The sequence below is a fragment of the Phaseolus vulgaris genome, chromosome 3, assembly GCF_000499845.2.
Source record: "Phaseolus vulgaris cultivar G19833 chromosome 3, P. vulgaris v2.0, whole genome shotgun sequence".
Taxonomy (NCBI): Eukaryota; Viridiplantae; Streptophyta; class Magnoliopsida; order Fabales; family Fabaceae; genus Phaseolus; species Phaseolus vulgaris.
Window position 1 is genome coordinate 22,552,028 of NC_023757.2, and position 13,001 is coordinate 22,565,028.

At 50.4% G+C, this 13,001-nt stretch overlaps 1 protein-coding gene across 1 annotated transcript; it reads right to left on the reverse strand.

Annotated features, from left to right (window-relative positions):
• Window positions 1-9,872: 9,872 nt before the first annotated feature.
• On the reverse strand, window positions 9,873-10,835 carry LOC137839361 (uncharacterized). Its single transcript, XM_068648480.1, has one exon. It carries the CDS (start codon window positions 10,833-10,835, stop codon window positions 9,873-9,875), a length of 963 nt encoding a protein of 320 aa, XP_068504581.1.
• Window positions 10,836-13,001: the final 2,166 nt, after the last annotated feature.

Below are 13,001 nucleotides of genomic sequence, written 5' to 3' on the forward strand. Positions count from 1 at the left end.
GAGTTGGTGTTCTTGAGATTTTTGGTTCGCTTTAAGTTTTCCAGCAGCTGTTCTTATTCTTCTTTGTGTTTGGTTCGGTACTTTTCTGCCAGCTTTCCTTTTCAGTTTTCTTGTCTTATATTTCATTTTGTTCGGTTCAAAGTTGTTCTTATTCAATTCCATTCGGTGCCTTTGGTTTTTACCTCTTTTTGTTGGTTCAATTTGACAATAATTGGAACTTCTATATGAGTTTGTGTTTTGGCACTAGTTTTGGTGAGTTCTTGTTCATAGAACCTTGATCCATTTCTATGATAAAGTGCCTAGCTCTTAACCAACTCAAGATGATTCCTAAGAATGTCAAGAATCATTCTAATTGTGTTAGTGGAATCACATCATTTGGTACCGGGGCTAGCTATTCATACTTGAGGAGGGGGCGTCCCGAAGGAATCCCTTAACCCCTGCTCAAGGACTAAACTCCCGGATTTTAACTTATACGACATCTGGTACCGGGGCTAGCTATTCATACTTGAGGAGGGGGCGTCTCGAAGGAATCCCTTAAACCCTGCTCAAGGACTAAGCTCCCGGATTTTAACTCATACTGACATCTCTGTTATCTTGCTCTGCGTCTGACCTCCGCTCCTTTATTTGGCAATATCTAGTTCTGGCGGCGCCTTATTTTGATGACGCCTCATCTTGGCGACGCCTTATCTTGGCTACGCCTCATCTTGGCGACGCCTCGAACCTTTGTCTTTGTTTCTTTGATCTCTGATCTTACATGGAAGGGAAAACTAAAGCAAGAGTATCTTAAACTTTTCTTTTCTTTATTTGGGTGACCTCGTTAAGAAACCCCCGGGAGGGAAAAAGAGTGTCCCCTTTACAAAATTTCAACTGAAATAAAACTTTAAATTTGCCGCATTCCAACTACGTGGGATAGGGCCCCCTTCTAGAGTCTCTAACTTGTACGAACCATTCCCTTTGGCTTTGATTACTCTGAACGGTCCAGTCCACTTGGGAGACAACTTGTTTTCTAGTTCGTAAGGGTGAGCCTTCCTCATGACCAGGTCACCAACCTGGAATTGTCGCAGCTTCACCTTAGAGTTGTACTAACACTCCACTTTTCTCTTCACAGCCACTGCCTTAATTCTCGCCTCTTCTCTAGCTTCGTCTATCAGGTCTAGGTCCACCTTCCTTTCTTCGTTGGACTCTTCTGCAACGAATCCTAGGAAACGGGGCATGCTCTCGTGGATCTCAACTGGGATCATGGCGTCTGATCCATACACTAGGCTGAAAGGCGTCTCCATTGTGGAGGATTGAGGCGTGGTGTGATACGCCCATACAATCCTTGGTACTTCATCTGCCCACGCCCCTTTAGCCTTTTCTAATATGCGTTTCAAGCCCCTCAACAAAACTCTGTTTGCTGACTCGACCTGCCCATTTGTCTGGGGGTGTTCGACTGATGTAAACACCTGCTTGATCCCTACTTCCGTGCATAACTTCCCCAATTGTTGGCTCACGAACTGGGTGTCGTTGTATGAAATGAGACGCCTTGGCACCCCAAAACGACATACAATGTTCTTCCAAACAAAGTGTTGTACCTTGTGCGCGGTGATCTGTGCCATAGGTTCTGCCTCTATCCACTTGGTGAAGTATTCTATGGCAACGATTAAGTACTTCATCTGCCTTATCGCCAATGGGAACGAACCTAGGATATCAATACCCCAAGTATGGAAGGGCCATGGGCTGTATATGGATCTCAGTTCCTCTGGCAGCGCCTTGTGCCAATCAGTGTGCATCTGACACTGCTTGCAACGCTGGGCGTATCGCACGCAATCCTCTCTCACTGTTGGCCAGAAAAACCATGCACGTATTACCTTGGATGCCAAGGATCTTCCTCCCACGTGGCTCCCACAAATTCCTTCGTGGAGCTCAGCCATTATCCTGGTGCACTCGTCGCCACTCACGCACGTGAAGATGGGGTGCGTAATCCCGTGTCTGAATAATATCCCATCTACCAATGTGTACCTTGCGGCATTCCTCTTAATCTTCTTGCCTTCTTCCGGCTCCGCTGGGAGGATTTTGTCCCCTAGGTATCGCCTGTAAGGGGTCATCCATGTGTCGCCTTCCTCTAAAGCACAAACCTGTACACCCCTTTCTTCTTCTCGCGAGGTCGCATAAGTACTGATGCAGGGTGCCTCACCGTATCTTGACTCAAACAGCGATGACTCCTTTGTTTTCCTCTTGTTGTACTAACGTGAATAACGTCCACCTTGTTGTCTGCAACAAACTTTCGCGGCATTTTGAGGGTCTCTTGTATCACAGTCCTCTGCCTTGCCCCCTTGCCTGAGCTGGCCAGCTTGGCGAGCAGGTCAGCTTTGGCATTCTGCTCCCTAGGGACATGCACCAGCTCAAACGCAGCGAAAGCTCTTTTCAACACCTCGACGTACCTTAGGTAGGCGGCCATCTGTGGGTCCTTTGCCTGATACTCCCCTGTCACTTGCCCTGTGATCAACTGTGAGTCACTCTTCGCTAGGAGGCTCTGAGCACCCATTTCTTTAGCCAACAACATCCCAGCAATCAACGCCTCGTACTCCGCCTGGTTGTTGCTCGCTTTGAAGGCGAAGCGTAAGCCTTGCTCGATTAACACTCCATTAGGCCCTTCTAAGATTATTCCAGCGCCACTCCCTTGCTGGTTGGATGATCCATCCACTGAGAGCATCCACTGTGACCCTAACTCCACCTCTTGAGGGTATCCTCCTGGTGAAAGTTTTGCCACGAAGTCAACATAGACTTGCCCTTTGATGGACCCCCTGGGTTTATATTGGATATCGAACTCTAACAGCTCTATCGCCAAGCGAACCATTCTCCCTGCTACATCTGGCTTTTGAAGTACCTTTTGGATAGGGAGGTTCGTCATCACCACCACCGTGAAGCTGTGGAAATAGTGGCGGAGTCTTCGGGTTGAGAACACCACTACTAGTGCCGCCTTCTCTAGTGACAGGTACGTCAATTCTGGGCCTTGCAGGGCCTTGACAGGTATTGTATCTCCCTCATGTGTCCAACACTGAGCAGCTTCTGTGTTTATTCCTTCACGACGAGGCATCGCTCTTCGTTGAACTTCCTCCTTCTTTGTCTAACTGGGCAAACCTTAGCGTCCATGGTAAGATGGTGGCACAAAAAGTCTGGGTCGATACCTGGCATATCCGCCGCAGTCCACGCGATAGCATCTAGGTGGCGCGAGATTACTGCGGCTACCTCTTCTTGTTCTCCTTGGCTCAACAAGTGTCCTAATTTGAACACCTTACCTCCTATCTGCCTTTTTACTATATTATCTTCTGGTCGGGGTCGCCCATTCTGCACATTTGCTGCAAGAGACTCATTCGTTGAGTCCTCTTCCATAGGCGTCGCCCCAACGGATGCATCGGGCATCGCCTCCTCTGGCTCTTGTTCTGCGGGCGAGGCCTCTCCGTGTTCTCCTTCCATCGGCGAGGCATCGCCGTTTCTCCCTTCTGTATGTGCATCTTCTATAGGCGTCGCCCCCGGGGTAGCTTGGACCGGCGTGGACTTCGCGGGCGTCGCGTCTTCCAACGGCTCTAACTCCATTTGCGAATCTGAAACGAGTGGTCGCTCGATCACAATGACCACGCCTCTCTTTGTCTTTAGGCTATTTTCATAGCACTTACGGGCCTCTTCTTGATCTGACTTCATCACGATCACCTTGCCACTAAGATTTGGTAGCTTCATCTTCATGTGGCGCGTGGAGGACATCGCCCTTAATCTGTTCAAGGCGGGTCTGCCTAACAAGATGTTATAGGCTGAGTTGGCGTTAACCACCAAGTACCGAATGCTCTCTGATCCTGTCGCCAAATCAAGCGTGGAGGAATTGGTTTGTCGCTTCCTTACCCCGCCTATGCAACTGTGCTATCCGCAAGAATGCTCTTAGGACCTTCTCCGGGAACTTCAAACGCAACCTGCAAAACACACAGACGGCGCCTCTAGCGGCCATTTGCACTCCGAAGCTCAAGTTAGGTCACAGAACCACCAACAAAAAATATCCATGAATCTCTCTCTGTGTGTGTGCCTAACAGAATTCTGTTACGCTATCCTCTGCGTGTGTCAGAATTCTGTTACGCTATTGTGCGAAAACGTTCCACAACCAGTAAAAACGTGGGTGTGTGTGTGTTTTTTCTGTGTACCTTTCACGACGCGGAGTGCACCTTTATCTTGGCCGCGCCCCTCTCAGATGGTGACACGTGGAGGCATGCAACTCACATCTAACCGTACACGTGCCACTACCTGAAGGGCTCTAGCGCATCTCTTTGTGCGCCTAAGTTATTCCCTTGCGGAGTAACTTAGCGCGTTTCTTCCATCTGGGTCAATCGCACACTCCCAGGAGAACACCAGGTGTGGCTGGACTAGGCACACTCACCAAGCATTGCTATCTGCCTAAACGATTTCCCCTTCACAATGTCATGCACGTAATGGGTTAAGAGAGTCACCAATCACTGACCGGTTTACTAACTCCCTCAGGCCACTCTCGTGCACGATTCTACCGGCGAGCAGCTCCTCTTTCTCTGAGATATGATCAAGCGAGGTCCATGCGTAACGCTCTCGCTGGGAATCTCAGTCCCAGTTTAACTGCGTGTAACACGAAACCCCGATGACCATGCACCCGATGACTGATCGGTGCTCTATTGCTTCTCGCGTTCTCCCCCCAGGTGTTTATCTTGGAACTGATCTGTCGGTGGCCACTCGGTTACTGACCACCGATCATCGTTCGGGGTGATGTCCTCCCTGATTTCTCTGCCACCTGATCCACGTGTCACCCTGCGAGTGGTCCACGCGGTTATCTGCTACTGACGTCATCGACTACCGATGACCGACCGGATCACAAGCCCCCCAGTCTCGAGCTGTGAACTCGTTCTTAGCGAAGAGACTAAGTGGTCGCGCCCTTAGTCCACGTGGCAAGTGGGGCCACATCACGTGTTGCCTTTTGACGTTATGACTTCCTCCCTTAATCTCGCGACACGTGGACGCATCAACGGTCAACGTGGAGTGTCGTTAATGCTTCCCTTATTCAAATAGGTGTGCACCTTCACTGTTTCATTATCTTCTTCAATACTCCAACTCTCAGACTTACTTCAAATCTCCTCTCTGCGCGCCCAACTTTCTTCAAGCTTTCCACCTCAAGACCTTCCGCGATCATCTAAAGGTATGACCTTTCTTCTTCCTTGATCCATTTAGGTTCTTTTTACCGATTGCATTCACCCTTTTCTCTACCATGCCCTCATCTTCTCTGTTTTTCTTCTTCTCAACCCACGCTAGGGTTTTTGCGTTTCTTACACTTCGCTCTCTACTTCTCTCTCTTCCTCTTCTTCGCCTGGTCCTTTCTTTCTTCTTCCCTTCCTCTGTTTTTCACCGAACCATTCATCATTCCCTCTTCTTCCGTTCATCTGACTTTTTCCTTTCCTCCATTGCAATTATCTCGCAATGGCTCGCTTGAAGCAAACTGCTCGCATTGTCGCCTCATCCTCTGGTGCACAGCCTTCAACAAGTGCACCAGCGTCACCTCCACCTGATGCAACTTCCTATCAGGACAATGCCAGGGTCTATGACTGGGCTCCCCTGGCATTGTTGGCCGAAACTTCCACTCAACTACCGAAATGCCACCTCAAAACCCTTATGAGCAATGACCCTGATGAGCCCTCCTGCGCCATCGACAGGGAGAATGATTTCAACGTCCGTATACGCATTCCTCCTCGAGGGATGCCAATCTGCGCGGACGATAGGGCTACCAATGGGGTGCCCTTCACCTTCATATACTCCGCCATCTTCAAAAGGTTGAAGCTGCGCTTGCCCTTCACCTTCTTTGAGAAGGAGCTGATGATGGAGTTGAACGTCGCCCCTTGCCAACTCCATCCGAATGCCTGGGCTTTCATACGGGCATTTGAGATCCTCTGCAACTACTTTGGGCATAACGCCTCTGTAGACGTCTTCCTACATTTCTTCGAGGCGAAGAACCCTGGGGATAGGTCTTTGCCGGTCGCGCTCTAACCCTCGACGCTTTCAACGTCTCTTGAGTAAGTGAACGATGACCGATCGTCAGACGCTCCATCGATTTGAACACTTGAAGTACCTAATTGTCTGACACGAACGCCCGCGGTACCTTCAAGGTCTCCTGAATGACGGTCCTCTGTTTTCCCCCCTTGCCTGAGCTGGCCAGCTTGGCAAGCAGGTCTGCTCTGGCAATTTGCTCTCTCGGCACATGAACTAGTTCAAACTCGGTGAAGGACGTCTTCAGGAGCTGTACGTATTCCAGGTAAGCTGCCATCTGGGGATCTTTCGCCTGGAACTCCCCTGTAACTTGCCCGGTGACTAGCAAAGAGTCACTCTTAGCAACCAGACTTCTTGCTCCCATTTCTCTTGCTAGCAACATTCCTGTGATCAGGGCTTCATACTCCGCCTGATTGTTGCTAGCCTTGAAGGCAAAGCGGAGGGACTGCTCGATCAGCACTCCGTTCGGGCCTTCCAAAATGACCCCAGCGCCGCTCCCCTATTGATTGGAGGAGCCATCCACTGATAATACCCATCGGATGTCTAAACCTTCTGAAGGTTTCGTGACTGACGACAGCTCGACCACAAAGTCGGCGAACACCTGCCCCTTTATCGGTCCTCGGGGCTCGTACTGAATGTCGAACTCTGATAATTCCACCGCCCACTTGACCATCCTTCCCGCTACGTCTGGTTTCTTTAGCACCTTTTGGATGGGCAAATCTGTCATTACCACTACTGTGAAGCTGTGGAAATAATGTCTGAGTCTTCTCGCTGAAAATACCACTGCCAGGGCAGCCTTCTGGAGGGCTTGGTACCTTGTTTCAGGGCCTTGCAGTACCTTACTCACAAAGTACACAGGCTCCTGAACCTGATCTAGCTCTTGCACTAGGACTGAACTGACTGCTCTCTCCGTCACAGCAAAGTATAGACGAAGAGGGGTGCCCACTTGTGGTTTACGCAAGACCGGTGGGCTTGCCAGGTACTCCTTCAACTTGATGAAGGCCTCCTCGCACTCCTGTTTCCAAAGGAATCTGCTGTTGCGCTTAAGACACAGGAAGTACGGATGACCTTTCTCCCCTCCAGCGAACATAAACCGGGATAATGCTGCCAACCGACCGGTGAGTTGCTGCACCTCCTTCACCGTCGTTGGACTCCTCATTGCCACGATTGCTGCGCACTTCTCTTGATTAGCTTCGATTCCACGCTCTGTCAGGAGGAAACCCAAGAACTTCCCAGCCTCCACACCAAAAATACATTTCTCAGGGTTGAGCTTCAACCTGTACTGGGGGATGGTGGTGAATAATTCCTCCAGATCGGCCACATGATGCTCCTTCTCTCGGGATGTGACCACCATGTCATCTACACATGCATGCATGTTCCTTCCAAGCATGGGCGAGAGCACCCTATCCATAAGTCGCTGGTAGGTAGCCCCCGCATTCTTCAGCCCGAACGACATTACCTTGTAGCAGTAGAAGGACCGTTCAGTCATGAATGCGGTCTTGCATTCATCCCTGGGGTGCATTCTGATCTGGTTGTATCCTGAGAATGCATCCAAGAAGCTAAGTAGCTTCCCCCCTGATGCGCTTTCCACTAGGGCGTCTATACTGGGTAGAGGGTAAGAATCTTTGGGGCATGCCTTGTTGAGGTCAGTGAAGTCCACGCACATCCTCCACTTGCCGTTTGGCTTCTGCACCAGTACCACGTTCGCTAGCCACTCAGGGTACTGGATCTCCCTTTTGTGCCCTGCGGCAAGGAGCTTTTGCGCTTCGTTGTGGATCACTTTCCTCTTTTATTCGTTGAATTTCCTTCGCCTCTGACGCACAGGTCGAACTTTAGGATCCATCTACAGGCAATGGCAAAGGAAGTCAGGGTCGATTCCTGGCATGTCAGATGCAGACCATGCGAACGCGCCCATGTGCTTCTCGATCACTCCGGCGATCAGCCTTCGTTCTTCTTCGCCGAGCGATCCTCCCAACTTGAACCTTTTCCCCCTTATATCTACTTCTACCCACCCCTCAGCTGGGTGGGGTCTTCTCTCGCTGGCGATGACCGTCATCGCAATCCCTGACTCGCTTGGAGTGATTATGCCCTCCTCCTCCGCTTCCATCTGAGCTACCTGGGAGCCCCCCAGCGTAGCATCCTCCATCTCCTGATCGCCATGCGTTCCCCTAACCACCGATCGCTCTTCGAGCACACCTGGTGGTGGTGTTGAGGTGACATGGCATATGCTCCTCTTTTGCCTGAGGCTGTTCTCATAACAGCGTCTAGCCTCAGCCTGATTTGACTTGATGGTTATTACGGTCCCCTCCATCGACGACAGCTTCAGCTTCATGTGCCTCGTCGATGGCACTGCACCCAACCTATTGAGTGTTGGCCTTCCCAGCAAGATGTTGTACGCAGAAGGGGCGTTCACCACCAAGTACTTTATCTTTTCGGTGCAGGCTGTTGTTCCATCGGTGAATGTCGTCCTTAGCTCAATGTACCCCCGCACCTCTACCTGATCCCCTGCAAAGCCGTAAAGAGACCCGGTATACGACCTTAGTTGATCGGGGGACAGCTGCAACTTGTTGAACGTCGGCCAGAACATGACGTCTGTCGAGCTCCCTTGGTCTACGAGCACTCTGTGCACTCGCCTTCCTGCTGTGATGAGGGAGATGAACACAGGATCGTTGTCGTGCGGTACAACGTCCCGTAGATCAGCTTTCTTGAAAGTGATGTCTACCTCGGGGAAATGGCCCTCGTCTACCGAGTCCACGGCCATAACCGATCGAGCATACCTTTTTCTTTGTGATGCGGTGCATCCCCCACCGGAGAAGCCTCCCGCAATCGTTTGCACCTCCCCGTGCACAGGGACTTTGATATGATTCCACTAGCCATATAGAGAAAGGTTCTTGACCTTCTTAGGAATCACCTTGAGTTGGACATTATAGAGGCACTTTTCTTAGAGTTGGATCATTGTTCTAAGACAAGAACTCACCAAAAACTAGTACCAAATCCCAAACTCATTTGGATGAACCAATTGTAGTCAAATTGAACCGAACAAATGAGCAAGAAAAGCAAAGGAACAAGATGAATGGACGGAAATATAAAACTGCCGAACCAAAAACTCATAAAAACAGCAAGAACATCTAACCAAAACTCAAGAACACAAGCTAACACAAACAATAGAAAGAGGAGAAAGGAAGGAGAGAAGAAATGCTCATGAAGATGGAAGGAGGATGGATGATCTCGCCACTAGAAGTGTGGAATGCTCCTAGATGAGAGTGATGCCGCCACTTGAGGACTCCATTGATCCATCAAGATAAGACTAGAGAAGAAGGCTCAAAGCTTTCCAAAGTTCACTCAAAATTTGAGTAGAGTTTTCTTAGATTAATTCCAATCTGAATTTTACAAAGAGAGCACCTCTATTTATAGCCTAAGGTGCTGAAAAGTAAGCTACACAAATTCAAAAAAACTCCCTCCTAAAAAGCTTCTAGAATTTGCGCCTAAAACAAAGCATGAGGAAGGTGTGATCCCTTCTCTCACTTTGGCACCTCCTTATTTACTCCTACACCTATCTACTAACACACCCCCCCTAAAACTCCTAACTAAAGACTAAAAGATGCTTTAACAATAGAGGTTTCTAATGTTTCCCTCTAAGCACCTTCAACAATATTCTTTATTATTTAATACTTGGCCTTGCCCTTCATGAGATGAACTTGGGCTTTTTGGGCTTTGGCCTTCTTGGGCTTGGGCTTGGGCTTTAGGCCTCATCTTTTGCAAAGAATAATAAGAAGAACTTTAAATGTGAGGGCTAATGATCTTGTCCTTCATTATTAAAATCCTTCTTTATTTGATTCGCATCAGACTTCATGCTGTCGTTCTCCTGCCTGGGCCCCCGATGCGCGGTCACCCTGCGCCTCCCGCAGGTAATCTGCCAGGAACCCAGACTTTACCAACTCCGCCAGCAGGTGTCCCAACGCCAAGCAGGAGTGGAGTGTGTGGCCAAAGGCTTGGTGAAACTCACACCACTCGTTCTTCTTCCTCCCAAGTACCTTATCTATCTTTTCTGGTACTCGGAGTCTTGCAGCTACGGCAGGAAGGGCGATCAGATCCGCCAACTTTACCATGAAATCGTATCTTGGGGGTGCATTATTTTCCCTTGCACGCCCCCTGCCCTGGTCCTTCCTGGGTGCATAAGGACGAGTTTTCCCCTGCACCTTCTTTCCCTCCTTTGCCTCATGCACCCTCGCTTGCTGTTGTTGCTTCCTCTGTCCTCTACGCGGCTTCAGTGGTGCAGCACTTCCTCTTTTCTCAGAAACCTCTGTCTCTACCACTATGTGCGCCACCGCGCGTCGTCGGATCTCCGGAAAGGTGCTGGGATGGCTCCTGATGAGCGACTCACTGAAGGGACCAGACAACACTCCATTCTTAAACGCATGCACCAGCATATCCTCGTCCTTGCTAGGCAATCTAACCAGCTGTGCTCCGAAGCGGTTGAGGTAGTCTTTCAGCGACTCACCTTGATATTGGCGTACATCGAACAGATCGTACGACACCACTGAAGGTGCTCTGTTAACGATGTATTGCTCAGTGAAAAGCTTCGAAAACTGATGGAAGGACGTGATATGACCCTCTGGCAGACTCACGAACAATTCCATGGCGATTCCACTCAGTGTACTCATGAACATCTTGCAGTACACGGCATCTGAGCCCCCAGACAGCATCATCTGAGTGTGGAACGCCGTCAGATGCGCTTCTGGATCTTCTACCCCCGTGAACGACGCCTTCACTCCCACCAGGTTGGGAGGCACCACGGTTGTCATGATTTCAGGGGAGAATGGCATATGAATGATCAGGATGCACCCCATGGATGAGTGCAAGACCGCATTTATGACGGAACGGTCTTGCTATTGCTACAAGGTCATGCCATTCAGGTTAAAGAACGCGGGGACCACCTACCAGCGGCTCATGGATAGGGTACTCTCGCCCATGCTGGGAAGGAACGTACATGCATATGTAGATGACATGGTGGTTACGTCCCGAGAGAAGAAGCATCATGCAGCTGATCTGGAGGAACTATTCACCACCATTGCCAAGTACAGGCTGAAGCTCAACCCAGAGAAGTGTATTTTTGGTGTGGAGGCTGGGAAGTTCTTGGGTTTCCTCTTAACAGAGCGGGGAATCGAAGCTAACCCAGAGAAGTGTGCAGCAATCGTGGCAATGAGGAGTCCAACGACGGTGAAGGAAGTGCAGCAGCTCAACGGTCGCTTGGCAGCCTTGTCACGGTTTATGTCCGCTGGAGGGGAGAAAGGTCATCCATACTTCCAGTGCCTTAAACGCAATAGCAGATTCCTCTGGACACAGGAGTGCGAGGAGGCCTTCATCAAGCTGAAGGAGTATCTGGCGAGCCCACCAGTCTTGCGAAAACCCCAGGTAGGCCTCCCTCTTCGTCTATATTTCGCTGTGACGGAGAGAGCAGTCAGCTCAGTCCTGGTGCAAGAGCAAGACCAGACCTAGAGGCCTGTTTACTTCGTGAGTAAGGCGCTGCAAGGCCCTGAAACAAGGTACCAGGCCCTCGAGAAGGCTGCCCTGGCGGTGGTGTTTTCAGCCAGAAGACTCAGGCATTACTTCCACAGCTTCACAGTGGTGGTGATGACTGATCTGCCTATCCAAAACATGCTGAAGAAACCTGATGTAGCAGGCAGGATGGTCAAGTGGGCGGTGGATTTGTCAGAGTTTGACATTCAGTACGAGCCCCGAGGACCGATCAAGGGGCATGTGTTCGCGGACTTTGTAGTCGAGCTGTCGTCGATCGTGACACCTGCAGAAGGTTTAGGTTTCCGATGGGTGTTATCGGTGGATTGTTCCTCTAATCAGCAGGGGAGTGGCGCTGGAGTCATTTTGGAAGGCCCAAACGGGGTACTGATCGAGCAGTCCCTCCGCTTTGCCTTCAAGGCCAGCAACAATCAGGCGGAGTACGAAGCCCTGATCGCAGGAATGTTGCTGGCAAGAGAAATGGGAGCAAGAAACCTGCTGGTCAAAAGCGACTCTTTGCTGGTCACGGGGCAGGTTACAGGGGAGTTTCAGGCAAAGGATCCCCAGATGGCAGCCTACCTGGAGTATGTACTGCTCCTGAAGACGTCCTTCACCGAGTTTGAATTGGTACACGTGCCAAGAGAGCAAAATGCCAGAGCAGACCTGCTTGCCAAGCTGGCTAGCTCAGGCAAAGGGGGGAAGCAAAGGACCGTCATTCAGGAGACCTTGAAGGTGCCGCGAGCGTTCGTGTCGGACAACCAGGTACTTCATGTGTGCAAATCAACGGAGCGCCTGACGATCGGTCATCGGTCGTTGACCCAAGAAACGCTAAGAGCACCGAGGGTGAGATCGCGACCGTCGAAGACCGATGAGTCGATGGAGGTCCGCGCGGAGAAAGAACCCGACACCTGGATAACGCCATACCAATTATACTTAGAAGATGGTGTACTCCCACTCGACGTGGCAGAGGCAAAAAGGATAAAGAGGAGTTCAAGTAAGTTTACTCTAATAGATGGAAACCTCTTTAGATTTGGATTTTCTCACCCTGTGCAGATCTGTGTGCACGGCGAGCAAGGCACCAGACTCATGTCTGAGCTGCACGAGGGGGTGTGCGGAAGCCACGTAGGTGGTCGCGCTTTGGCAAGTAGGATACTCCGCGCGGGGTACTACTGGCCAAAACTGAAGGAAGACTGCGTAAGGTTTGCTCAGCGCTGCAAACAGTGTCAACTGCACGCAGACTGGCATAAGGCACCTCCTGAGGAGTTGAGGTCCATCCATAGCCCGTGGCCATTCCACACATGGGGGATCGACATCCTAGGACCTTTTCCCCTGGCGATAAGGCAGATGAAGTTTCTCATTATGGCCATCGAGTACTTCACCAAGTGGGTGGAGGCAGAACCAGTCGCACACATCACCGCACAGAAAGTTGAGCACTTCGTCTGGAAGAACATCGT